The sequence below is a fragment of the Fringilla coelebs genome (assembly GCF_963513975.1).
Source record: "Fringilla coelebs genome assembly, chromosome: 1".
Taxonomy (NCBI): domain Eukaryota; kingdom Metazoa; phylum Chordata; class Aves; order Passeriformes; family Fringillidae; genus Fringilla; species Fringilla coelebs.
Window position 1 is genome coordinate 63,444,778 of NC_140028.1, and position 25,922 is coordinate 63,470,699.

The window sequence follows — 25,922 nt, forward strand, 5'->3', positions numbered from 1 at the left end:
ATAGGTAATCCATTCTATAGTTTGACAGAATCATGGAGGAAAAAAACAACAGTAGCACTAGTTAGAGCTTCCAGATTTGCTTCATACTCAACAGCATATCCATACCGATTGTTTCACTTCATTCCCTAACAGTATGAAGCCCCATCTGCCTGAACTTGTGATCTGGAGCTGGTGAGATTACATGAGAGCTCCTGATTTTGCATTTGAAATACTTTAACATAAATGTAACATAACTAGATACAGTTTCTCTCTCACTTGCAGTAGGGAACTGGAACTGGTTTTGAGGCGTCATTTGCTCCATGAATTTTCCATGTTCACTGCAACATCCTCTGCTGTTGGAGGCCTGTCAAGATCAACCCAGCAGAGGAGTTCAGTCATGCCCAGAGAGAAAGCTTCAGCCCAGTACACAGCACTGGGCGGTGCTCTCCAGCACTACTGAGGAGTGAGTGAAACTAACACAAAGGAAGGGAAAAAATTTCATCACTATCAGGGTCAGAGCATACAGCTATGAGTCTTTCTGATTTTACATCATAAAAAATATTGTATGTGACAACAAACACAGACTCAGCTACTGTGGAGGCCATGCTCTGGACAGAAGGGTGCTGAAAACAAGTGACTGATTCTGATTCTGGCAAGCTAGTATAAATCAAGGAATTTAGGTGGATTTGTGATGAGTGTGTATAGACAGATTATTTCTTATTCAGCTATACAGCCAGCTATCACAGGAAATTATATAGGCATAAATCTAATTTCAATATGCTTTGTAGACAACTACTGAATATCAGTATGTTGGACATGAGAATTTACACTGCGTATAAAGGATGTTGTGTCTAGAACACTTTGGGTCTGAAGAGTCAGGTGGCACCAATTGTTGCATGCCCAGTGTTTGCTTTGCCTCCTTGCTTGCCATCTTTCTGAATGGAGGAAGCCTATTCCTGGAATGAATCAAAGGAGAAGAGATTCTCCTGGACTCCCAAAAGAAGTTATTGAGGAGATTGGGAAGAGCAAAATATAGGACTAAGAGTTAACTAAGAAGAGTGAGGGAAAAAAAAAAAAAAAAACCAAGAAAAAAACCCAGACAGTTCTGCTGCAGAGGTTCTTAAATATTATAAGAATCTGTATTTTATATAAGTATTTTAAATATTAGAGCAATATGGAAGAAGCACAAGAACATCATCACAAGACTAAAACAAGTTCTGAAACAAAAAAATGGGAAACAGAGAACCAAAAATTACAGAATTGCTCTCAGCAGTAACAATACTCTTATGGCTAAGTAAGAGTATTATTGGTGAAGTCTCTGATGACCATTGCAGTTGGAATTGAAAGCATTGCTAGTAAACAGTACTTCCCTGGGGATGACATCCAAACACATAAACCAGAGGAAATTCATCAAGAGAAAGTATAGTAATGAGGCTAAAAGAATCAATTCTTTGCATTCACAAAGAAATTTATACAAGATGTAAAGAATATGAAGGTAAAAACATGTTTTGTCAAACCTTTTCAAACATTTTTGGGATGTAAATGTGATGGGAAGACTGAACATTCTGAGCTGAAATAGTTAAGGTGTAAAGAATTCTGTCTGAACATACAAATAAGCGCCAGGGGCAGGGTGTGTGGGGGGGGGGAAGTTACAATCAACAAGGCAAATGAATGAGTTTACTGCTAGCCATAAAACTTTTATCAAAATTTTCACAGAAGAAGTCCTTTTAAGCAGTTCTCTTGTTTCTTTCAGGTTGAATAACAATGGAAGTTGAAATAATTTGTTATGATTTTTTAGTGTTTATTGAGTTATAATTTCAACCACTTCAGGAGTTTCAACCAAAGATAACTAGAGTAACCAAACAAGTCATATAAAAACTCTAATTACTTATTTAGAAATATCTATTGTGTCCTTAGTTGTCCAAATTAAAACTGATCAGTAGAATAATCAATGACTTTGAAAAGTTTATTTTTAAAAAGCAGAAAATTTTTTCTTCACCTCAAAAAGTATTCAAAGTATTAATTAAACCTTTCAAAAAGCACTAAGAGAAAAAGACTAACCACAACAATATGCAATTTTCCACAAGAATTCACATAATAGTGAATGTAATAGCTGAAATTAAAAAAATTGCTCTCTAAAATATCTTTGAAATGCAGGTAATATTTAGTTCACCTAAAATACATGAGCTTATTGAAGGACCGGGTTTACATATAGGGAATACCAAAAGAGGTAAGATAAGATGAATTATTTAACACCTGTATAGTTATTAAAAGGTATTCTTATTTTTAGTGATGACATATATATTACAGAAAAAAAAGAGCCATTAAATTCTGCCAAATATTCAAAATTTACCTCATAGAAACTTTTCCTATTTTTTTTTATTTTGTGTGTAAAAAGCAAAAATCCAAAATGTAAATAGAGTGGGAAGACTGCATTTTCAATAAGTTAAACAGCTTCCTAAATTCACACTTCCAGAGTAAAAATAAACTATCAAATAATGTATTTCAGAATAAAGTTCCTAGTTCTAGAAAAAGCCAATGCTTACTATATTCTAAAGAAATATTCTAAAGAAAAAAAAAATCAGAAGAATACAATAGGAAGCATGATGTAGGAACACTTTGGGCATAGATAGAAAATTTGCTTAAGGAGAGGAGGAATCATCCACGTTATAAAAAATACCCAGTGGAGATAGCATTGGACCTATGGGCTCATTGTTCACCATTGTTTTAACTGTGCATAAAATTGTACTGCCCTGCAACACCCCTCAGTTCTCATCTTGGCTGCTCTTTCTCCCCTTTATTAGCACAAATATTTTTTGAATATTATTATTCAGACTATTGTACTACCAGTGCCAAGGATTTTTTTTAAATAAATGTGTTTGGATTGAAAGTCTCTTTATTTGAGTCAGCTGCACAGCACATGCAAAACACGAAATGAGCCGCACCCTGCTTCCCAAGGGCCAAAGGGTCCTTGGTGCTTCAGCAGGAGCCCTGTTTTACAGGGTGGGCTTTGGGTCAAGAGGGAAGCTGGGTGCATAGTGCAGAGGCAGAGAGATCGAGGAGTTGGGATGAGAGGAAGAATCCTAAAAATAAAACAGAATAAAAACACAGGCTTGATGACTGAGATAGAAACTGTCGCCTATTTCAGGGATCTTCTATCAGGCTGATGAATGCTGTGAAATTCTCCTAGTGACAGGTGAATAAGATGAGGCAGCATTCAGTGGATTACTTGGGCAAGACCTCAGCTGCACCAGTTTGCAGATCTCTGTAGAACACATATGTGCACATGTACATGTGTGTGTGTACCCATAGATAAATTACACACACAAAATGCCTGCTCAAAAGGTCACACACAAGACATGACAGACAGAGACAGAACATGCATGTCAAAGCCATCAATCAATGTATTTGCTTGCTGTATGTATTGCTTGCAAGTATGTATTGCTTGCAAGTAATTTTTCTCTTAAGTTAAATAGCAAGTATGAACTGCAGGCAGTGGAAGAGATAAGGTACATAAAGGAAACCTAGGCCAGGAAGCTTAGCTGTCAGAAAGTATTGGAACAAAACCGCAGCTCTCCTCACAAAGGTAGAGAGAGGTAGAGATTTGCTCATATATCATGGTATGTGTCCAAATATATTACATCCTATTACTACTGTAAGAGAAATGGAATTTTTTGTCACGTTACCTGGCCAATTTGTAGTTCTACATCATTGCACATTTGCCATATTATGCTCACTTTACTAGTTCCACAGGTACATTACATGCTTTAATGGTTCCCTAGGCTTTGTTTGGCAAATGCTTAGTTCTGAGTCTTGAAGAACAATGACTCTAAGTAATTTATCTCTTTCATTTCACATTATATGATGAGTAGCATCAATAAAGCTTGTATGTCCTTGCTGGTGTTGCTGGTGTTTTGAGATCATCAGCAGTGGAGAAGTTATCTTATAGAAGTTTCACAGATGTTGATTCCTGACATGTGTACTTCTGCCTTATCTGTTCTACACTTTTTAGTGGGCCTGTTCTGTTCCTTGCACTTTTCTCATCTTCTTTATTTGAAAGTAATTTCTTAATTCATTAGGATTTTTTCTGTCATTTAAAATTATTTTAACCTTGGAGCAATTTAACATTGACCCATACAAATTAGCACATAACTGATGTAAATGAATTTCTTGTCAAAAGCAATGCATTTTTCACTGACTGGACAAAGATGCAGTTTGGACAAATCTTCTGAACAATTAACACACACTCTGCACTTGAGAATCTTGGTTTTATTTTGTCCTATCTTATCTTCTAACCTGTTTTCTCCATTACCTTATCCTAATAAAGTGTTTGAAAGGCTTAGGTTGTTCTTTCATTGGTGAAGAAATCAAATCCTGTTTTTTCTAAAGAGCTTGGTACTGCATCATCCAGGAGAATATTCCATAGCAGTTTATTAGTTTCAGAAGAAATTTGATTATTTTTCCTTGCCTTGATCATCAATCAATGTCAGAAATCCCCGAGTGATCATACCAGTATAAATGCCTAGGATGCCAGCTGAAGATGATAATGACCATCAGATCACAGCAGCAGATTTCAGGACAAATCATTTGCCCTCTCATTTTTTAAACCACATCAAATATTTCCTATGTCTTATAAACTTCTTAAAATAAGTGTTGCACTGTTTGCTGATAGGTTTCTAATTCCATTCATTATATCTTTGTCTGAAGTTTCAAACATTAGTAGAACTTGATAGCATAACCATCAGCTACATAACATAAATTTGTAGGATCAACATGTTGACTAGCTTACCTCAAAGATAAACTGGAGTGATTCTGTCACTAATTTGACTACATCCAAGCATGCACTTTGATATGGTAAGTATGACCCAATTTTCTTCAATCATGAATAATGCACTGCATTAATCACTCTTGCCATTCCCTTCTTCCAGGCTCTGAAATCTCACAAAGAGTGATTTGCACCATCCAGCTTTATTGACAATGGCAAGCTTCTCATACTGTTATAATGTAAGGATGGCTGTAGGCTGTTTTGGCTGGACCAAAATTCTCCCTAGCCATGCACCTTCACTCTGCTGATGGTCACTGTAAGCTTCTTTATGCTTAAGAAAATTATTTAACATAAATGTAGGCAGCACATACTTAAATATTCTTCATGAGTTAAATATTATATATGCCATCTATAATGAAAGAAGTATCCCTGAATACGTGCCCTGTTCAAGAAATCGTTCTATTATTTTTGTAATGATAAATAAGCAAATTTTTTTTTTTTGGCTATGAATGGCACTTTCCCAAAGGAAAAGTGTCTGTAACTGCAGCCAAGACTCTTGTTTGCTGTAGACTTTCTCCAAGTGTAATTTGTTTGGCCCTTTGCCATGATGATCTGGCAATCTGGGTTTGCCAATGTATCAGAGCCAAAAAGCTGGATAACTTGGAAGATAAGAATGCCACTGCCTAAAACGAGGGGACTGCTACATTTTAGTGGCATTTGATAGTTTTATACTCCTTTTAAGTTTTCCTAGTCTTCTCATCCCCATCCTCCACCCTGTAACAAGTGCCCTGTCCTGCCACTGAAATCACTGATTTTATAGATAGGGATATCATTGAGTGATGATATCATTGAGTGATAAAGTTCAAGATTTTTATTTTTTATTTCTTTTTTGCTTTGCTTTAGATGTTGTAAAATCAGTTTAGCCTAGAAAAGATTTCAGGATTTCCTTGGGGGCTGAAACTGAAGAGAAGACACACAAGAAATTCACATTTTATGCACAAAGATTTTAAACTGAAAGACTAATCAGCACTGTCAGGAGATGGGAAATAGGTGTTTGTAGGGGAAAAGACTGAACTTCAAATTCTGTATCTCATTGAAGAGAGACCGCTTTGGAGCTAAAGGAGACACAAAGCAGGACGGTGCAAGTAAAGGCTGAAGTATCAGGTCCACGGAGCGGGGCTGACAGAGGGACCGCGCCAGGGCGTAGGAAGTCGCGTTGTGAAGCAAGAAAAACGGATTGTTGTATCAGGTGAGAAGGAATAAGCCCCATAGCGAAAGCCTGCTGTCATGACCCGAGGCAGAAAGACACGTAACGCGGAGACACTAAATGGTGCGGCAGCCAGTAACGGCGCGGAACGGCTGCAGCCCAGAGCGCAGAAATCGCCTGGCGAAGGGGGCAGGAGCCGTCAGGACACAGGCGCTGGCTGGGCGAGGCGGGGGGACACCACTGGGGCTGCCAGCGGGGCAGGAGAGGCGCCGAGACCCCTGGCCCAGGCTGGGATAACCCTCGCCGGCTCCGAATAGGGCGGCGCAGCCCGGCTGCCCCTTCACGCCGTGCGAGAGCGGTCGGGGCGCTGCGGCCGCCCTGGGCCGGCCTCCTCCTGCCGGCCGAGTCCCCTCCTCCCCGCTGCCTTCCCGGCGGCGGCGGGGGCGGTCGCGGGCGGCCGAGCCGCTCGGGGCCCGAGAGCGCTGCCCATGGGGGAGTGCGGGGTGCCCCCCCAGGTCCAGCTCTTCCTCCGCGCCTGCGAGCAGGGCGACTGCGAGACCGCCCGACGCCTCTTGGGGCTGCCCGGCGGCAGCGGCGGCCCCGCCGACCCCGCGGCCCCTTCCTCCTCCTCGTGCGGCCCCGAGGAGACGGCGGCGGAGCCTCGCGGCGAAGCGTCGTCCCCGCCGAGCGCCGCCGTGCCCGTGGACTGCACGGACGAGGCCGGCAACACGGGGCTGCAGTTCGCGGCGGCGGGGGGGCACGAGCAGCTGGTGCGGTTTCTGCTGCGGAAGGGCGCCTCGGTGCAGAGCAGGAACCACTACGGATGGAGCCCCCTCATGCAAGCGGCCAGGTATGGAGGAGAGGGAGGGAGGGGGGAGAGGGAGGGATCAAGGCCGAGGTGGGGGTCTCCGACCGCTATGCCGCCTCGCCGCGGAGCATCGGCCTAGTCGGCGGCAGCCCCGGGGCGGGGAAGGGAGGGAGGGCCGCCGGGGCTCTGCCTTCCCCGCCCCCGGGCTGCCGCGGGCGCTCGGCTCCGTCGCTCTCCGAACCGCGGTCCCCGGGCCGAGGGAGGGCGCCGGGGAGCTCCGGGGGAGCCAGCGGGGGAGAGAGGGCGGGCGCCATGTTGGAGGCCGCGGTGGGTTGTCGCCAATGGAGCCCTGAGTTGTCCCCGGGGGATCGGAGTGGCCGCCTGTTCCCGTCCCTGGGCGGGGGTGAGGAGGGGCTGTCCAGTGTAGAACTGGCTAAGTGTTATCCTGGGGCATTAGAAACTTTCCATGTTAAGCATGTGGTATTTGAAGCATTGTATGCTGCTCCATGGTTTAGCCAGCGCAAAATTGGAGCTAACGTGAACATGAAATACTGCTCTCCTCTGTGACAATAGGTATATGCACATAGCCTTACTTAATTTTGCATTTTTTTTTTTTTGGTTTTGGATTTTTTTTTATCTGTGTCTTACTAACTTGTTGAAAACTACGTGTGATTAAAACATACTGAACTGTGACAATTAATTTCCCTTAGCTTGCCCATGTTTGCCTAGGTAGCTTGCCGGAGGACAGGGAAAATCATTGCTGAGAGTTTTTAATAACAAAACGGTTGTTTTCTGCATCGGTGCTGCTGTCCTCTGCCTAACCCGCTGCTGGGCCATGGGAGGTTCCCGTGCTGCTAATGCTGGGGTTGGTGCTTGTCTTTATTCCTACAAGCACACCTTGGGCTCACAGGCGTGTTTTGCAGGGTTGGAGGGCATTACTGTCCTATAATAACTGAATGCTTAATCGAGAGAATAAATGGTTTTTGTTATTCTGGAGGTGTTTGTTTTGTTTTGGTTTTTTTCTGGCTTTATTTTTTGGGGGGTAAGAGTTTTTGTTTGTTTGTATTTGTTCGGTTTTTTTGTTGGCTGATTTGTTGGGTTTTTTTTAAATTTCATAACTTCAGAATACTTGGAAGAAAACAGTCTGTTTCAAAGTCAGCATTTCTCTTTTCAATTAATGGCCATAGAAAGTTCCGAAAGAATGAGTCACACAGCTGGTTTCCCAGTAAGAACAAGAAAGACAAGGTTCAACAATTTGGTTATTTTGTGAAGGTTTAAAAAAAAGGAAAAAAGTTGCAGAAACAGATTTTTTTTCACCTTAATGAAAACCATACGCTTATTCCCTAAAAACAATAAAGTCAGATGACTAAAACCCTCTTACTGATTTCAAGAAATTACTGGCTGACATTTGAAAAGTACTGTATATGTTGTGGAAAACAGTAAAGTAGAAGAGCATTTTTCTCTTTTCTTTTTAATGGATAACCAGAAAGGAAGCCCAGTGTTTGTACAAAGGTAGGCTTCAGACTTAGCTAGCTGTGTAATTTTCTGGCTGTGATTTGCTCTATTGCAGTTGGACAGGAGGTAGCATAAAATTAACTGTGTGCAGGGGTTGCAGGTTCTACTGAGGTGATGCAGTGAAGGGTATGGGATAGATTTAAGGAGTACACAAGCTCCAGAGGCTTCCTCCTACAACTGTATACTCTCTGGAAGGAAGCAAAGGACTCTGGGGCTCGTGGTTACTTTAAGTGGTTAGTAGCATTCTCTGGGGTTTCCTCGACTAGGGTTTGCTTTGCTGTAATGTACAAAAGTTGCCTTCAGGGTCAAAGTTGGGTTGTGCTAAGCACAGCGTGCATGAGCATGCAGTAGTACATGATGCCTGCAACAAGAGCACGATGCACGCGTCTTATATTTATTAAAATATGTGGTTGCCATTTTCTCAGTGATAATTGGCTGGTTGAGGGTGTGGCTTGCCTGATTTCCTTTTGCTTACCGACAAACTAGCAGAGCCTCTGATAGTCAAGTGATATCAAAACTAGGTTGCTGATAAAACTGGTGTCAGAGTTCAGTACTCTGACCAAGTTCTTGTAGCTATTCCATACAACGAGGGTGTGGTGTCATATTTCTTAATTAGCAGATACTTAATATTACACAGGGTTTTAATTTAGCAGTCTCTTGAAATCATATCACAAACCTGACGTAGCAACTGCAACAGACAGTCGAATCACAAGACACCATGGCATACCCATTACCAGTCCCTGTATGCTCATCATCACAGTGGTGGGTTGTTGGAAGGAATGGGTTAAAAACCTCAAGACTGTTGAGGAGGATTGTAAATCACTCAAGTGGCCTTGCAGCCAAGAATAATTCTTGATAAGTCTTGTGTGAACTGCAGGCCATTGGTCCTTTAGCATGAACTGGTAATGGTGCCTGCTTCTCCACTTCTGTATCTCTGCCTGTGTGTTCCTTTGGGGATCCCCAGGTTCACGAGATAACAAATAAATTTACCCTTTGGATTCTAGCTGAGTGAGCTTGTGGTTGTTCTGTCTTTTGTCACCTTATGCACTGGGTATCCCCAGTTATCAGGAAGGAATACCTGGCTGGAAGCCAATTCAAGCACCTTACTTTTTTAACATTTATTTTCATTTCATTTTGGTGCTCAGTGTTGGGCTGAACCATGTTGATGCTTCCTCCCATGCTGGTTTGTGTGGCTGAGGAGCAGAATAATTTCCATTGATTGTTTTAGGGAAGGCCATTCACATGGCCAGTTGTTCCACTCTGCTGGTAAGCCATTTCCTCTCTGGTCCCCTTGGTGTTGAGGGAAGTTCAGCTGACTTTACAACAGTGATGGACGCTCACCGTGTTTTTCTCTGAGCTTGATGGAGACATCTGTATTCACTGAGTCTTCTTCCATTGTGGGAGTTCATTGATGGTTCACGACTGGAGAACAAGGGATAATGCAAATATAAAAGACTGACTGTCCAGTTGATAAAATGGTCTTTTTCTTCCTTAGTTAGCACTGACTCAGGCAGTTTTTACTCCAGTTTTTCAATAGTCATGATGGTACTTAATAAAGATCTCTGGAAACAAACTGGCTTTGATCTGTTAATGTGATATAGCTGTGGAAAAAGAGGATGAAAGTGACACTGGTTTATTGAAATTATGAGTTGGTGCCCTGCAGCAGAAAATGAGGATGGCACTTTGCTGCTTTGAGCAGACCATCCTCTTCAATAGGTGCCTGCTTTATGAGCATGGTCACTGGTGCACGTGGAATGGTTTAGTTTACAGTCCTCAGCTGAGGACTGGTCTCCTCCAGCATGGTGCCCGTTGTCACATTCAGAGATGTTTGTATGATCGCTCACAGTGTATGTATTAGTCAACTGGTAAATTTGGTAATGGAGTTTTCTAGGTTCAGACTATGTTGGTTTTTGCAGTCAAAGGTGTTAATTCTCCCTTGTGTCTCTTTCTTCCAAGGTTTGGACATCTAACCGTGGCCCACATCTTGCTGGAGAATGGTGCTGATCTCAATGCACAGAACAAGTTAGGAGCCAGTGTCCTCACAATGGCCTCCAGAGGTGGTCATGTCAGCATGGTGAAATTGTTGCTGGAATCTGGAGCTTTTGTGGACAATTACGACCATTTTAGCACAAATGTACTTAACAGCAGCAGAGATGACCTTCCCGATATCACTCCACTGATGGCAGCTGCTCAGCATGGACATGAGGCTGTGGTACATCTGTTGCTAGACTGGGGAGCTGATTGTAACTACACTATAAAGACCATGGGCTGGAGCCCTTTAATGCTGGCAGCCGTTAGTGGAAAGGTGAGCTTGGCACAGCAGCTCATGGAGAAAGGTGCCAATCCTGATCACTTGAACGTACTACATAAAACACCTTTTGAAATCTCTGTTGGCTTCAAACACAAAGACATGAAGGACTATTTGGAATCTCTCACAACGATTAGGCCTCAGGCAGGTATGGAATGTTAGTTTTTGTTTCACTTCAGAAATTGAGGAGCTTATTTTGTTTGGGTATGATGTTATTTGTAATTTTCAGCTGGATTTTGAAAATGTTGGAGTAGGCACACCTACTTCAGCTGAGGTACAAGTGCCCAACTTCAGCAAATTTTTCCATGTTAGCAGTATAAGATTCCTGTCTGTATGTGGCTGTTTTGGGGAAACTTTTCAAGATATTTATGCAAGCCAGCACTGGGAAGTGCTTAACAAGAGGATTTGGAAGAGCTGGATTTTCCAGCTTTGTACTGTTTGCTATAAAAGATAAGGATGTGGCTAGCTCTAGAAAGATCATTTTCCACTGCCATATGGACATGTCCAAAACTGTTGTCTACATTTGGTGTAATTTCTGCAGGTCAAGCTTCCCTTGTACTTGAAGAAGTAAGAACAAAAATCTGTTTCTGCTGTAGAGAAGGTGTGAACTCAAATATTGACATATAGGTTAAGTTGGAACTCTAGAGCTTTCATACAGCCGTGCTGTCAGGCAGGACTGATTCATTGAAGATGTTTGCTCGTGACCTTGAGGAACAGACATCAGTTGCTTATAGTACACAGAATCAGAGATCCATGGAATTCACTAGTCTCCGTGTGTTTGCATGTACAGGGTGTATGTTCAGGCAGAATTGGTCTCAGCTTAAAGTATTGAAGGGCTTGTTTTAAGTGAGAAGACTGGATTTGCTTTAAAGCAGATTGATGTTTGTCACCTCTGCTGAGGGGGAATTTCTATCATCAGGAGGTAGTAACTCATTTGGGCAGTGAGGGGAGTAAAAACATTATTGTTCCACACAAATTTCTGCATTGGTTTTTGACCATATTTCAAGTCTTCTCCTAGCACTGGAATCTTGAATATCCTGTGAAGAAGAAAGATAATTTCTGTCGTATGGAAGACGGGAATAAAGGAACTTTTCTTCTGATCCATTGGCACAGATAGGGTGAATTGCCTCCTAGGAGAAAGCAGCTCTCTTCCCACAGCTGTTCTCAGTAGAAATTTACTACCTGGAATGGCTTGAGTTACTTGCCTTCTGTCCCTGTCCTTACTTAGGCTTACCCAGATCGCAGTCTTTCCTTCTGTCATCTTCTCATGGTCTCCTGCTCCCTGAAGCTGCCTCTCCGGGGTTTTCACATGACAAGAATGGAGCCCAGTCCTTTCCTAAACTAGTCTTTTGAAATCTGTTTTACAGTGGTGAGCTCATACACACAGTTCCTTCTATAAGAGCAGTTTCTGAATCAGGAGAAAATGTAGGACCCATCACTCTCTTTCCTGGTCTTAAAATAAGAGTTTCTTGGAGTATTTTGGGCTTTTCAGCAATTGTTTTTGTTGAGCATATTAATGTCACTTCTTTTGGAGTAAAGCTGTGAACATAAACCTTTTCTGTATTTCATAAAAATGCCAGAATTAGGCTCAGGAAATCTCTCAGTGTCTCCTTGTTTTCCATAAGATTTTGTTACCCCATTGATTCTGTTGTAATAATTTGTCCGTAATAATTTGGAAGATAGAGGACAGTATTTTCTGGCATGAGTGGAAGGTGAAAAATATATCACTATTTTTTCCTCATCTTATATAGTGTCAGAATTTTCAAAGCACTGTTAAGCCATGTAAAAAGAATGATTTTTCACTCAAAATATTACAATTTGTAATAATTACAGTTCTTATTATGGGGATGATTATCTGGGAGCTGAAGAATATTAATTCACGACCAACAAGCTGCATAGTTAAATTGACACTAATATTTTTGTGACCTTTACAAATTAACCTGGAAATACTCAAGAGGAAATAAAACTGGAACAGCTTGTAAAACTCCTTTTGAGTCACCTTTCAAAATAATCCCATACAATTTGAGTGTTCACTGTTTTACAGGTGATTTTACCAGACCACAAAGCCATAATGTAATTCTTTAGTGGATATTTTAGACTTCCAGGAAGGAAAAAAAGAGTTTCCAAATACAGTTTCCTGATGGAGAATGGAAATTGAAAAGCCTGTACTGGTGCCTTATTATAGTTTCTAGCTTTAGCTCTGCTCAGAGAACTATACAGGTGATTCATTCTTCCCAAAGGTAATACCGAAGTTGCCAATACTTTCTTTGTTCTTATTAAATATATCCCTAAACGTATGTTTTATAGTACTTTAAATTTTTAATAGTTTTTTGTATAAAAATTCTACTAGAGATTTTTGCTATTTTTTTGATTGCTAATAGAAATGTTTATATTTTTTCAGATGCGGAAAAGAGGCAACCTGATGTCTTTCATGCTTTGAAACTGGGTAAGTACTGTCGTGATTCTTCCACCTTTCTAACTTCAGAGCATGTCTTTTTGCTAGTGTAGGAAACATGATTTTTCTGTTCCTGCTCTTCACATGGGAGCTACCAAAACATCTTCCTGGGAAAGCCTCAAGTCTGTTAGATTTTTAGAGTGATCTTGTGCCCACCCCTGTGATTTTGGAGATTTACAGATGTTAGTGCTGGGTCAGAAGAAGTACCGTAGGAGGGGCCAAGTGAATACTGGTCAGCACATTTTTTATTTGGCTATGGATGGCAGCACTGTTAAAAAAGCACCTCATTAGGTTAAGGAGTGTCCAGGGTTCAAAGTAAATTCTGGTGTCTCTGTAGGTTCCAGGGTTTCTGTTTAACAAAGTCTGTGCTCTGGGTCTGTGTTAAAAAAGCCACCCACTGTCTTTCACCAAACTGGAATATACAAAAAGTAGTCCTGTTCCAAGAAATTAGCTGAGTGGCATTGGTGAATGTGAGTTTCAGTGCATTCAAGTGGCTGCAGGGTTTGTCTGGGATTCTGAATGACTTTCCAAGGAAAATGTTCATGCCTGTGATTGAGTTGAAATCAGCCTATGCTATGAAGCAGTTTACCATCTGAAGGGTTTTTTTAAAGGTGAAAATTTTTCCATTTGCATGGCAGCTGATGATTTGCTTGTTTTTGCCCCGTTCCTGTGGTGATACACGCTGTCACAGAGATCTTTTTTTTTTCCTTTCTCTTCTACTCTGCTTTTGCCTGCCATAGGACATCAAAAAAATAGAGGATGTAGGTGAGCTTAAGCTCTCTGTTTAAGGCAATCCTAACTACCTTCTTATGTTTTTTAAAAGCAACCCTACTTCAAGATTTATGAAAAAACCCTCAACCTTGTTCAAATGTATTCAGTAACATATTTCATACTGCTTCTTGTAATCTAGACAAGAACTCAAGTCACTACCAGCTTCTTTATATGGAAACCTGAAAGTTAGATTAACTTTTAAGGAACTGTAAAGCTGACTAATGACAACAAATGACTTTACTCTTGAGCAAGGAGTAGGGAAGTTTTGTATTGGAGGTGTAGTTTGAAAACTGGAGGCAGAAAAAAATATCGTTTGGAATATAAGAAAGCTGAGCGCTGGAATAAACTTCTTTGAGGTTGTGGAATTCTATCAGTAAAGTTTTTTAGAATCAGTGAACTATCTTTGTAAGAGGAACTTACCAGTCAGTGTAAGACGGCCATTATTCTACCTGTTTAAGGCAAGGGACTACCTCCACCACCTTTTAGAGTGCCTTTATACCCACCTACTTTGATTCTAAAGTCGTTGATTCTGTGATTGCAGCCAGTGGAAATGGAACAGGGATCTTTGAAGGAAAAATCATGATGCCTGAGCATCATCAATTTTCCTTGCAAGACATCATCTTATGGCAATTTAATAGAAATAGTTCCTATTTGTGTCTTCACATGCAGGATGCACTGCAGTTTATACAACCTTCCTTAGTTGTTAATTTCAGAAAATAATTATTGTAATGGGATTGCACCATAAGTGTACAGGTAGAGAAAATGAGGAAAATACAGTGCCTCATGCAATTTCATGTCGGCTGGAAAGATGCACTAATTAACTAACATTTAGGTTATGTTTTATCACTGTCTTGCAGGAAACTTCCAGCTGGTTAAAGAGATCATTGATGAAGATCTGAGTCAAGTTAATATTACCACTGTTGATGGTGCCTCTCCTTTAATGATTGCGGCTGTTACTGGGCAGCTGCCCCTTGTTCAGCTCCTTGTTGAGAAGAAGGCTGATATTGATAAGCAGGATAATGTTCATGGCTGGACAGCACTAATGCAGGCTACGTACCATGGGTAAGATACGTGCTCTCTTTGTGTCTAGCAGTAAAGAAATTTAATTTTTCTTACGTCCCAATAGAAAAAATCCTTTCTGATACTGACTCTAGAAGCAGAGAGATCCTAAAAGAAATTAAGAGACTCGTGACCTCAGTTTCTCATGACTCTTGCACTACCCTCAGCTTTTTGGAGCAGATCTGAATCATGTTTTGATCACCATAGTATGAGAAAGACATCAAACTATTAGAGAATGTCCACAGGAGAGCAGCACAGATGGTGGAGGGCCGTGAGTGGAAGCTGTGTGAGGAGTGACTGAAGTCACTTGGCCTGTTCAGTCAGAAGGAGAGGAGTCTGAGAGGAGAACTCATTGCAGTCTACAACTTCCTCATGAGGGGAAGAGGAGGGACAGACATCTTCTCTGTGGTGATCAGTGACAGGACCCGAGGGAATGGCCAGAAGTGTCAAGGTGAGGTTTAGTTGGATATTAGAAAAAAGTTCTTCACTTAGAGAGTAGTTGTGCACTGGAAAGAGCTCCCAGGGAAGCGGTCACAGCACCAGGCCTGACAGAGTTCAAGGAGTGTTGGAACAAAGCACTCAGAGACATGGTGTGACTCTTGGGCATGGTGCTGTGCAGGGATTCAGCAGTCTTGGATTCAACAGTCCTTGTGGGTCCCTTTTAACTCCGGTTATTCTGTGATTCTGTGATGTTTGGATTTTAGAATGAGTAAAGCATTTGGGAACCTGAAGCAAGCTTAGTAAGTACTGGGAACATAGTGCTCCAGGCGGTCCCCAGGAGCCTTGGTGCGTACTTCAGCTTCCATCCTTTGATGTTTTTCAGTATTGTGAAAGATTCTCTCACCCCTCCTGCCAGGGTTGTAAGTCTGCATGAAGTTGTGAAACTTCAAGGCAATTAGCTTTCCATGTACCACATTTTCCAGTTGTAAAACCATTTCTATGTTCTCCTGTTCAGCCTTTAGTTTTCATCAAGTTTTTGGAAATGCAGCCAAAATAATTGTCATTTTCTGTAAAGCTCCTTCATAAATCTAAGTAGCTGCTTAGGAGTCAGACCTCAGAAATTGCCCTGGCTGGTACTTCACATGTGATAACTATCATATACTTAACACTGTTTGAATACAGGATATTAAATTCAGGAAGGTGAAGTTTTCTTTGTTGTAGAGAAGGCCTGCAGCAAGGTGAAGGTTCTCTTAAGTGGTAGTGCATTAATTGTATAAAGGCAGGTATTCTGCACCAGATTTTTTTTTTAGTCAGCAGATCTCCTTGGACTATGTTAGTGCAACAAAGGAAAAATAGGAGGTCAAGTTGTCATTGCCTTGTGAAACTTTTCTGAAGTAATTCTTGGACCTTTATTGATAGTAATGACAGAAGTGCACTAAGATCAGATTTTCTGGTGCAGCTGTTTCACTTAGCATCAGTCACACACTACACAGCTGGAATAGGAGCAGCCAGCACAAAGTGATGGGCAGGGCTGCTAGCATGTCCCCTTGCTGGTACTCTGGTACTTGTTTGTGGAAGCACATACAAAAGTTAGTCCTGCGCGTGTTCAGATACTGGCTGTTCAGTTTACTAGAGGACGGGATTATGAAAAGTCTTTTCCCTAATATATCAGTCAGTCTTCATAGTATGAAACTTTGTAAGTTAATTTTGTTAATATGCTTAACATTTGAGGTAGTGGAATTTTCGGAGTGTTTGGTATTGTTCATGCTTAAGTAAAGCTGTCTAAAGGAGACTGGCTCAGTGAAAAGACCAGAAGGACATCACAGTCCTAGAAATAAGGATGTGACTTCTTGGGAACTTAGAGCTGTCCATGAAGGATAAAAGATGTCCCTAGTCACCCATGATAATCCCAGGATCACAGCCATCTCTCAGTGTTGTATGGTGTCATAGATAAGTAATGACAGCAAGACTGACTCCAGGGACATCTGGATCAATAGAAGAGCAGCATGAATGCTGCAGAAGTACAGTTGCTATGCTAAGTTTTACTATGATGAGCAATCATAGCACAAGTGGAGGTATTGCACTTGAAATACACAAGAGCCTTGTGTGTAAAGCCACATTCGCACTGCTCCAGTGTGGGTGGAATACCTCATGTGCATAAATAAATACTTATCCTTGTAATTCTATCCTTTTCATCTGAGCCTTTTTCTTAGCATGGAGAGTTGCAAATTTTCATAATATCTGGAAATCTCTGGGCTCCACAGAACCTCAGCTAACCCTTCCTCAGGACCACCAATAGTGTGAAGGGCTTGAAGGAGGGAACAGGCAAAGTGTCTCTGCGCCAGAGGCACTAAAAAGTTGTGTCTCTGTGTGCTCACTAGGTGCAGGACTGGAAAGCAGGATGGAGGGATGATAGTTTTATAAAAGAGTAGGAAAGTAATAGGAAATACACAGAGGAGCTGTGGTGAGGATAAGCAAAGTTTTTGTTAGAAGAGAGGAGTAACAGTTGTCCTCCACTCCATCTCAGGTTGATTATGTGTGGGGTGAGTTCAGGAGTGCAAATGTAATCTGAATAAGAAATGATGCTCTGAAGTGGAGATGTTGACATCCATTTTTCAGCTTCATTATTAGAATTTTTAGTTACCTGTTGGTGCTTGAGAATGTTTTTTCTCTGTGTTGCTGATGCATGTCAGAGTTTGATTTTATACAAGGTCAGTCACTGTTGAAGAGTTTTAATATTAAATATATTTTCCCTAGCTTTGTTGTCTGTTCAGTTATTTCTTAGGCTGAATTGAAGTATTGTTTTTAACTCAAGGCTAGTCCTGCTTATTTACTCAGGTGTATCAGAGGGAAGAGGGGCTAACTGGAGCAGGATGGTGAGTGTCTTTTATGCAGTTAGCTTTGAGGAGCTTTTGTTGGAGGTGTTTTTGTTGGTTGACATTTAATGCTGATTGTTTTTGCATTTTAAACACCTCAGGGAAGTGATAATGTGCCCTCTCAATTATAAAATTTATAGCTGTAATTAGGTGAAATACTCTTGAAGTTTATAAGTTATCTTCAGTCAATTTGGATTTTCTGTATGCAATTTCTTAATGTGCAAGTTGTGAAAATGAGGTTGTGTTGAAATATTAGTGATGGCATATGATGACTACTGAAATATCCTTTGTCATTCCATCTGCTTTTTTGCCCTAGGCATTAATGGCTTTCATTGGAAAGGTGTTTAGCAGCATATTGCAGTCACTTCCAAAGGATCAGCTTAGGAAGCTGATATTCAAATGGTGCTTTTAAGGCTAACTTTCTGCATATTGATTAATGTAAGTCGTACTGAGTAAATGTGACTGACGAAGGACTTGTGAGAGCTTTTGAAGAGCTTGTGAACAAATTTTACACTAAGTTGGCTGTAGAATGTGTAAAACTGATCTGTCTTCATTTACTTGTTCTTTAATGTGATCAATGCCTTTTTTTCTTCCCTTAAAGAAACAAAAATGTTGTAAAGTATTTGTTAAATCAAGGAGCTGATGTTAACCTTCGTGCGAAAAATGGATACACTGCTTTTGACCTGATAATGTTGCTGAATGATCCAGGTATGCTATTTCAAAGGGCTGTGGAGAATTGTACAATATAAACAAATATACATTCCTTCCAATCTAGAAAACACATTGCAGTTACTAGGAAGTTTCCTCTCATGTCTACGCCAGACTGGACCATGACTGTCTGAAAGTAGTGGGGTTTGAGTTAATTGGTTAGATGAGTGTATACTTTTATGGGATAACAGATTTTGTGCATTCCTCTTGCTTTTGGTTCTGAAGATGCTTGAAAACTGTGCTGTTTGTGTCACCAGAGCCAGCTGTGTGGCATTTCATTGTGGGGGCACTTGTATTCTGTAGTGTCATCAGCCCAGAGCTATGAGCTGGAGCTAGAAATTGCCCCTTGACAAAGAGACAGGACAGAGAGCACAGTAGGAACAGAACTAAGGAACTCCTGACTGAACCTCCAGCTAGTTCTGTAAAGGCTGAGAATAAATCACACCTCAGGGTTCAGGTTGTTTGTGTGGGAGTGTCGTAGGACAAGACAGCGCACTTTAGGGAGGCTTGAATGAAATGCATTTAGTTTTTGTTGCAGTTTGTTTTACATATATAATTTGTTGTTGTTAACCTTCCTTGCTACTTGAATGGATTTATCTGACGCCAAAACCCATTACTGCTAATGAAGTCCTTGAATTTACATATTATGGTGGTCATGGTTACTAGCAGATTGTTTTCTATGTCAAAGGTAGATCACTAACAGTACAACATTTTAGGCAATAAATACAGAGAATTATTTTAGAGCTAACTTCTGTGACAGAATAGTTTGTCTCACTACTTCTTTCTCTCTCGTTCAGTTCTCTCTGCCTTCCTGAAAATCCTACCTGACTCCTGTACAAAATGCAGATTTACAGATTTTTTTTTTGCTTTCCTGTCTCCTGTCATGCTTGTTCTTTTTTCATCCTCTTACTTTTTTCCTTCCTTTTTTTTTATCCATCTTTTTTCTTACCATTTCTTTTCAGTCTCTTTATTGTCCAGGCTGAACATCTTCTTTCTCTTTGGGATTTACTTTTGAACTTCTTTTCTGCAATCTACCCTTGAAGAAAGAATATTCCTTTTTCTCTACTCTCTTCTGTGCCAGGTGAGAAAAGGGAACATCTCAATATTGTTCTTAACTTGCCCAAAGTGTGAGAGAGGGCAGTTCACTTGTCATACATGACTGACTCCAGCTGAGTAGCATGCTTATTTATTTATATTGATAAATACCTTTAGAGAGATGATATGACTGCAGCCCAAATTGTGGGGAGAAGACATGGGAAAATAGATCAAGAAAGAGGTTTGGGGGTTCATCTGCTTTGTGTTTGAGAGGTAGATCAATTGCTACTTATATGTGATTTACAGGAAAAACATCAGTGCATTGGTTGTAATTTGGGAAAGCAAGACAGGCCAAACATTATCTTAATTTGTTCCTTTTAGATACAGAGCTTGTAAGGTTACTGGCATCAGCATGCATGCAAGTAGATAAAGACAAGAATAAAGTGAACAACAGATCATCTCTGCCTCGTTCCAGAAGTAGGCAATCCTTAAATGTCCCAATGTTGCCAGATGACAAAGGAGGCCTAAAGGTAAATAAATTCATTCTTGATTAAAAACTCATTAATTCCTGTAATGTGTAAGCAGAAAAAACAATTGCTAAGAAGTGTTTTGGATCTAATATGTAACTGGGTTTGTTGGGGAGTTGTGTGTGTTCCTGAATTCCTTGTTGACAGTGTGTTATGGTTTTGTGGAGTGTAGCATGTATTCAGCTTCCTTTTCATCAGGTAGCAAGGCAGTGGAAAGAGTTTGCATTGAAGTATTTCAGTGCCTAGAAATAGATCTCATGATTTAGTGGAAGTTTCCATGTTCATAAGTTTGGAACTCAATTTCCATTATGATCTTGCTTTTAAATCTGGACAGAGGGTAGACTCCTTCATAGCCATAAACGGTAACAGGCTACTGACATTGAAAATTAAAAATGTCATAGCAGAGATTTTAATATGAAGAGTTGTGGAGGAGTGTGCACTTCAGGCTTACATATCATCTGGCATGCTGTATCCTTAATACTGATTGTGGTCCAATAGGAAACAACATGGAGTTAGAATAAGTGTATGCCAAATAAACAAAGATACTCCAACTTTCATTGACTGAGAAAGAGAAGGAAGAAGAGTTAGTTTTGTTGTTGTTGCTATTGTTGTTGCCTGTTTCCGGACATCAGTTTAGTTGGTGAATAATCTTTAATTATGATGTATGTGTGGTGTACCTCGGAATTTCCTGGAGTCCATGATGTCATCCCTTAAGTATAAATATTACCAGTATCTTGAAAAAAGTCATGTTAATTTCCAGGCTATTTTGACATGAATTTTAAAGACCTGCTTCAGCTCAAATCTGTTTTGCGGTTTTAACTATGAAGGAACATATGGTTGTTTTCATATGATTATGCTGTCATTCAGTATGATACAATTTCGTTGTCAATTTAGACAGAGCTATTTCACTTAGGTGGGAAATTGTCAGAATAGCTTTTGGCTTTATGGAATACTGATCAGCAATGGATTGGATTGCAACCCTTGCAGTGCTATGACACAAAGGCTTGAATTAGGGTCATAAAAGATTGTTAGGTGAAAAAAAACCCCAACTGTTAGCCAGTGATAAGGATACAGACACAATTATTGAAATGAATTTAATATTCTGGAATATTTAAGATTTGACCTCAAAGCTACAGAATATTACAGTGCCTACTAGTCATTATCAAACTTTTTTTTTTCAGCAGAAATTGTATTCTGTATAGTTCTATAAAAAATATAACCTGTAAGCCTATGTAATCAATTCTCCCATCACTTCTTAATGCTTTACTAATCAGCCTGTCTGACCATGAGTATCTTACATATCTTACTCTTCTTACAAATACTCCAAAAGGGTAAAAATTACATTCTCAGATTTTCTGGCTGGAGGGCAATGTCATAACAGTCATGTCTCTTTGGGCCAGCATGTGAAGAGAGGGCTGTGGTGAGGGGACCTCTCCTGGGATTTGTAGCAACAGTGTTTCTGTGTGGACAGCTGCTCTGTGGTGAGCTGGAACTGCAAACAAAAGATACTTATGGCAACTCGGCAGTACAGCATTTTTTTGTCTAGATCAGTGCCAATGACTGAGTGTGGGGTCTGCAGGATCATGGAAATGTGAGAATGAGAGGGAATTCATGAGACTCACTTGCCTTAGCATCAGGAGACAGAATAAATATACCAGTAACATCTTTGACAGATATTCAGTTCACTCTTTCACTGTGGTGAAGATCCCCTGATCCCATGGTTTCTCCATCAGCACCCAGTTCCACTGCTTGATGCTTTTTTGGGTCAGAATTTTTTTCACTCTGCATTTTTTTCTTTTGTTGCCCATTAAATTGATTGAGTCTTGTTCAGTGGTCACCTTAATTTTTATAAGAACTGTATAAATACTTAGAGAACTATCATATTTAATATTTTTTTTCTAGTCTAAACAAAATTGATTAATGCAAATTTCCTTGTTTGTATGTTTTGATTCCTAAGCTTTTGACTATTTTGTGTGTTATCTGTCAAGATGAGGATTCTAAAATGAATGGTGAGATTCTGACCAGGGTCACAGAATCACTTAGTGGCATACAAAAACTATGTCACAGATGTGTTTCCTGTTACCAGTGAAATTCACTTCTTTTTTTGCAGCAGTAACACTGTGCATCCATACTGAGTTTCTGCTATGTTATGACTGATTTTTTTTTTCTTTAGTACACCTGCTTTGTTCCTTGCTTTTTTCCTACATTAGTACACTTGATTTCTTCTTGCATGCTAGCTTGAACCTCCACTGAGTAATGTCAATTTGGCAGTGTTTAAATTTAAAGTGTTCAGGGTACTTATAAAACTGTCTAGAAGGATGTCTTCCATAGACTGCAGAAAAATATGTGGTATTTCATTGTTGCAGTTGTTAGTGAACATTCCCAAACCCATTGCACAAAGTATGTTCTCCCAGTTTGAGATCAAATAATTCGCAATTTGTCTCATTTTTTGGCTGTGGTCTTTTCCCTTTATTAATTTTACTTGAACCATATCTTTCTCAATTGTTTGATGAATGCTACATCAAATAGCAATAAAAGCTTTAATAAAGTCAGCTACATGCCAACTTTTCCTCCCTTCTGCTCACTTGACTGGTTGGTCAAAAAGAGATTCATTTGGTAGAGTTTATTTTCAACAAACCTATGCTGGCAGTGTCTTATGAGCTGTGATGACATATGAAGTTTTTTCAGTTATATCTTTTCACAGTAAGCATTTTGATCAGTAAATTTTCAGATTTTCCCCTTTCAGTGATTGTATATTTGCCTTTTGCTTGATTTCTGTAGCTTCTTCCATACTTTTTAGTGAAGATAATCAGTATTTATTCAGAGGTCATGTTGCCTATAATTAATCTGGGGTAATTTTAATCAATATTGTCTGGTTCTAATTTGTAGCTCATTTAAGTATTCTTACTCTGTTAATCAGTATTTATATACATATATTCCTGCCTTCTTCCTGTTAATGGTACTCATACTAAAATACCTGATTACAGGTTGGCTGCTTATGAAGTTTAAAACAAATAAATGCTTTTCAGTCTCACCTCTACTTTGAGCACTTTTATTATTAACTAGTAGACTTTTTATTTTGCAAAGTGTTTCTTTTATTTTTAATTTGTGCACAATATTGGCCCCTGTTCCTTTACCTGCTGATAACATAGTGGATATGCATGATCTCATTCTTCACCTCTATCACACAAGAACTGTTAACTGCTTTGTTTCTTACCATTTCATGGCCTCTGTGTGAATCAACACAGGTGGGTAACCGAGGCAACCACCAAGCCACCGCTGAAATGCAAGGAGAAGATTTATTTTGTTACCTCAATGACTAGGCTGGGTTCGAGATGGGCAGGGACCCAGGCTCCAGTAGGCTTAGTTCATCCTATGAGTAAGGGCTTCGGGTGTGGCTGTGAGAATGTGTTACCTCTACTGAGAAATTCTACTTCTCCAGTCAGGCAGAGGATGAACAACACTAGGCATAATAAATGGAGTTTTCCACACATACATTTTTAGAATTTCCAGTTTAAAGGTCACTTAGAGCAGGAACCCTTCTCTCCTCTTACTTGATTTTAACGCTTTCCTCCCAACCGCCTCAAAACCAAAGTTGTCACTTTTCCATATGCAAAAGTTTTATTTCCTTTTTTCTTCTTCCTGCCTGTTCTTCTTCAGCAAATTACACTCTCAATGTCAGTCTTAGAGCAGTGTGAATTACCACATTCAGTTTCTCTTCTAGATTAAAATTGTTTGAGGGCAGAGACTTCCAGTTCTCCCCCTTACTCTTTTATTCCTAGCATTGTTACAAATGTCTAAGGTATTTCTAAAATGGCAACACCATTTTTCTAGTTCCTTGATACTATTGCCTTCTCCCACTGCTGCTAGATTTCAGCCTTTTTATAGACACTATTTTTAACCAGGAATGAATTTTTGTTACTTGAATGCCTCAGTCTATTTAAAGCCCTTTATTACAGCTTCTGCACATTTGTGATGTGGTAGGGATATATGGAGAGGCTGCAAACTCCTACAACAGCAAACTAAAAATTCCAGAGATCAGACCATCATACTGTGAACACCAGAAGACAAGGTGAACCTCTCCAGTGCCATTACTTTCTTGCCAGAGAGCAGTAGTTTTGTAACATAGTGGCTGTATGTACTCTATTTTGGGCTAGTTTGTGGTGTGAGTGTATATTCAGGGAGGAGAAGCACTGTGAGTGGGAGTGACAGAGATGATGGGCAGTTAGAAGTGATCTTTCTTACAGAAAGCAAGGTAGCTTCAGTGACCAAAACCAAGAAGTGCAAGCACTCTCTTTTGTAAGCTCATCATACTCTATGTTAAAACTAGATGAACTTACAGTTCCTTTGAAAGGTGAATAAATGCTGAACTGTGGGTTTTATTGCATTTTCAGAGCTGTTTGTCTCTCTTGCCTTTTTTTCATCAGATCTTTGTTGCTGAAAGTAATGGAAATCTTTATTAGTTGTGACACCAGAGAGATACGGTGGTCTGAGAACTCCATACATTATTAATGCTCTGTGCAGATCTAAAATGTTTTTAACAGTCTTCTGCAACAAGGATTAATATGTAGAGGATAAGTATAAAAAAGTTGCAAAGACATGTATCACTGAGTAGTTGAAAAATATTAAATGCCAAGAAGAGAGGAGAATATGTATTGTGAGAAAGGGTTGTTACCTGGATTTACTATCACTTAAAGCTGCCCTGATGAAGTGTTGTTACTCTAACATTCGTTTTTTAAAAAAGTGTTCCAGAAAGAGAAGGAGAAACTTTATTAAGAAATAATCAGAAGGTACTTACAATCTGGTTTACCTAGAACCTACATAATTTTTGGTGCAAATGGCTTAGGTTTTGTATAGTCTAGAGAAATATCTTACTGAAGACTTGAAGCAACTTGCACTGTCAGCCTGTAGAAATGTGCAGGGCTGTGAATATTTGAATAAATTTTATTTTGAGCAAAGTCGTTTTGCATAACAGTTTCCACATATGTGATATCTGTATGGATGGAGGTTATACATACATAGTCCTAAGGTTTTTGTTGTTTTCACAGCTGCTATTTCCTTGCCTTGCTCTTTTTCAGTTTATAGTCTTCCCAGTTTGGTTAAATTATCTGTATAGCAGCACTGTATGGATTGTGGATCTTTAGTTTGACAGAAATACTATCAGAACTCTTCTGGTTTGCCACTGGTTTTGAAAATCTTGGTGAGAAGCTTTGATGCAGATTACATAAGCTCATATGCACACCTCTGAAAAGCAGAAAATAGAGATGCCACTCATTGCTTCCAGAGAGAGTAAAAATCATTGTGAAATTGGAAGTTAATGGGAAAATTAAATATTTTCTATGTAGCTGCAAAAATTCCCTATTCAAATTGCCCTAATACTTCTATTTACTTTGACCTTCCAGATACTGTAGTAAAACATTTTAAAATATTTTCCAGGTGAAAAATAAGGGAAGAGATAATTATTACACATGGAAATTACACTGAAGGATTCTGTTGGTAACTGCAAATCACTTTAACATTGCTTTTTAGCTTATTTCATAAACTCCTTGGTGAAATTATTGCTTCTGTAAGGATTGTTTAATTATACATCTCTCTTCCTCTTTTTTTTCCTTTCCTTTGGAGTTAAATTATTGTGTCTTTTTTTCAATCTAGTCCTGGTGGAGCAGAATGTCCAATCGATTCCGCAAGCTGAAGTTGACTCAGACATTGCGCCATGGATTTCCTTCTAATCAGTTTGTGCCTTTTCCGGATGAGACTGAAGCACCATTAAATTCTACTCTAAAAGTAGCCTCACAGAGTGATGCAGACATCTCCGGAAACCTTGATGCTACTACAGCTTGGAACACAAATAACAAAGCTAGTGGTAAAGGCAGAGTTGTCTTGTGGGGTGGTCAGGATAATATTATTTTTGATTTATTGGTTTAGTTCTGCTTTAGCTTAATATAAGTGAAAAAATATAATGTATTTGT

The 25,922-nt window shown here is 39.9% G+C and overlaps 1 protein-coding gene across 3 annotated transcripts in view; it reads left to right on the forward strand.

Annotated features, from left to right (window-relative positions):
• Nucleotides 1–6,405: 6,405 nt before the first annotated feature.
• ANKS6 (ankyrin repeat and sterile alpha motif domain containing 6) overlaps nt 6,406–25,922 on the forward strand; it is a 39,503-nt gene continuing 19,986 nt past the window's right edge. For all 3 annotated transcript variants that reach the window (XR_014616858.1, XM_084223903.1, XM_084223904.1), the window contains exons 1-7: nt 6,406–6,801; nt 10,231–10,730; nt 12,984–13,028; nt 14,666–14,870; nt 18,285–18,391; nt 19,808–19,956; nt 25,606–25,816. Coding sequence is in view for 2 of the 3 variants with exons in the window: in XM_084223903.1 (XP_084080029.1) it covers nt 6,440–6,801; nt 10,231–10,730; nt 12,984–13,028; nt 14,666–14,870; nt 18,285–18,391; nt 19,808–19,956; nt 25,606–25,816 (1,579 nt within the window). In the remaining variant the exon portion in view is untranslated. The remainder of the gene's footprint in view (nt 6,802–10,230; nt 10,731–12,983; nt 13,029–14,665; nt 14,871–18,284; nt 18,392–19,807; nt 19,957–25,605; nt 25,817–25,922) is intronic.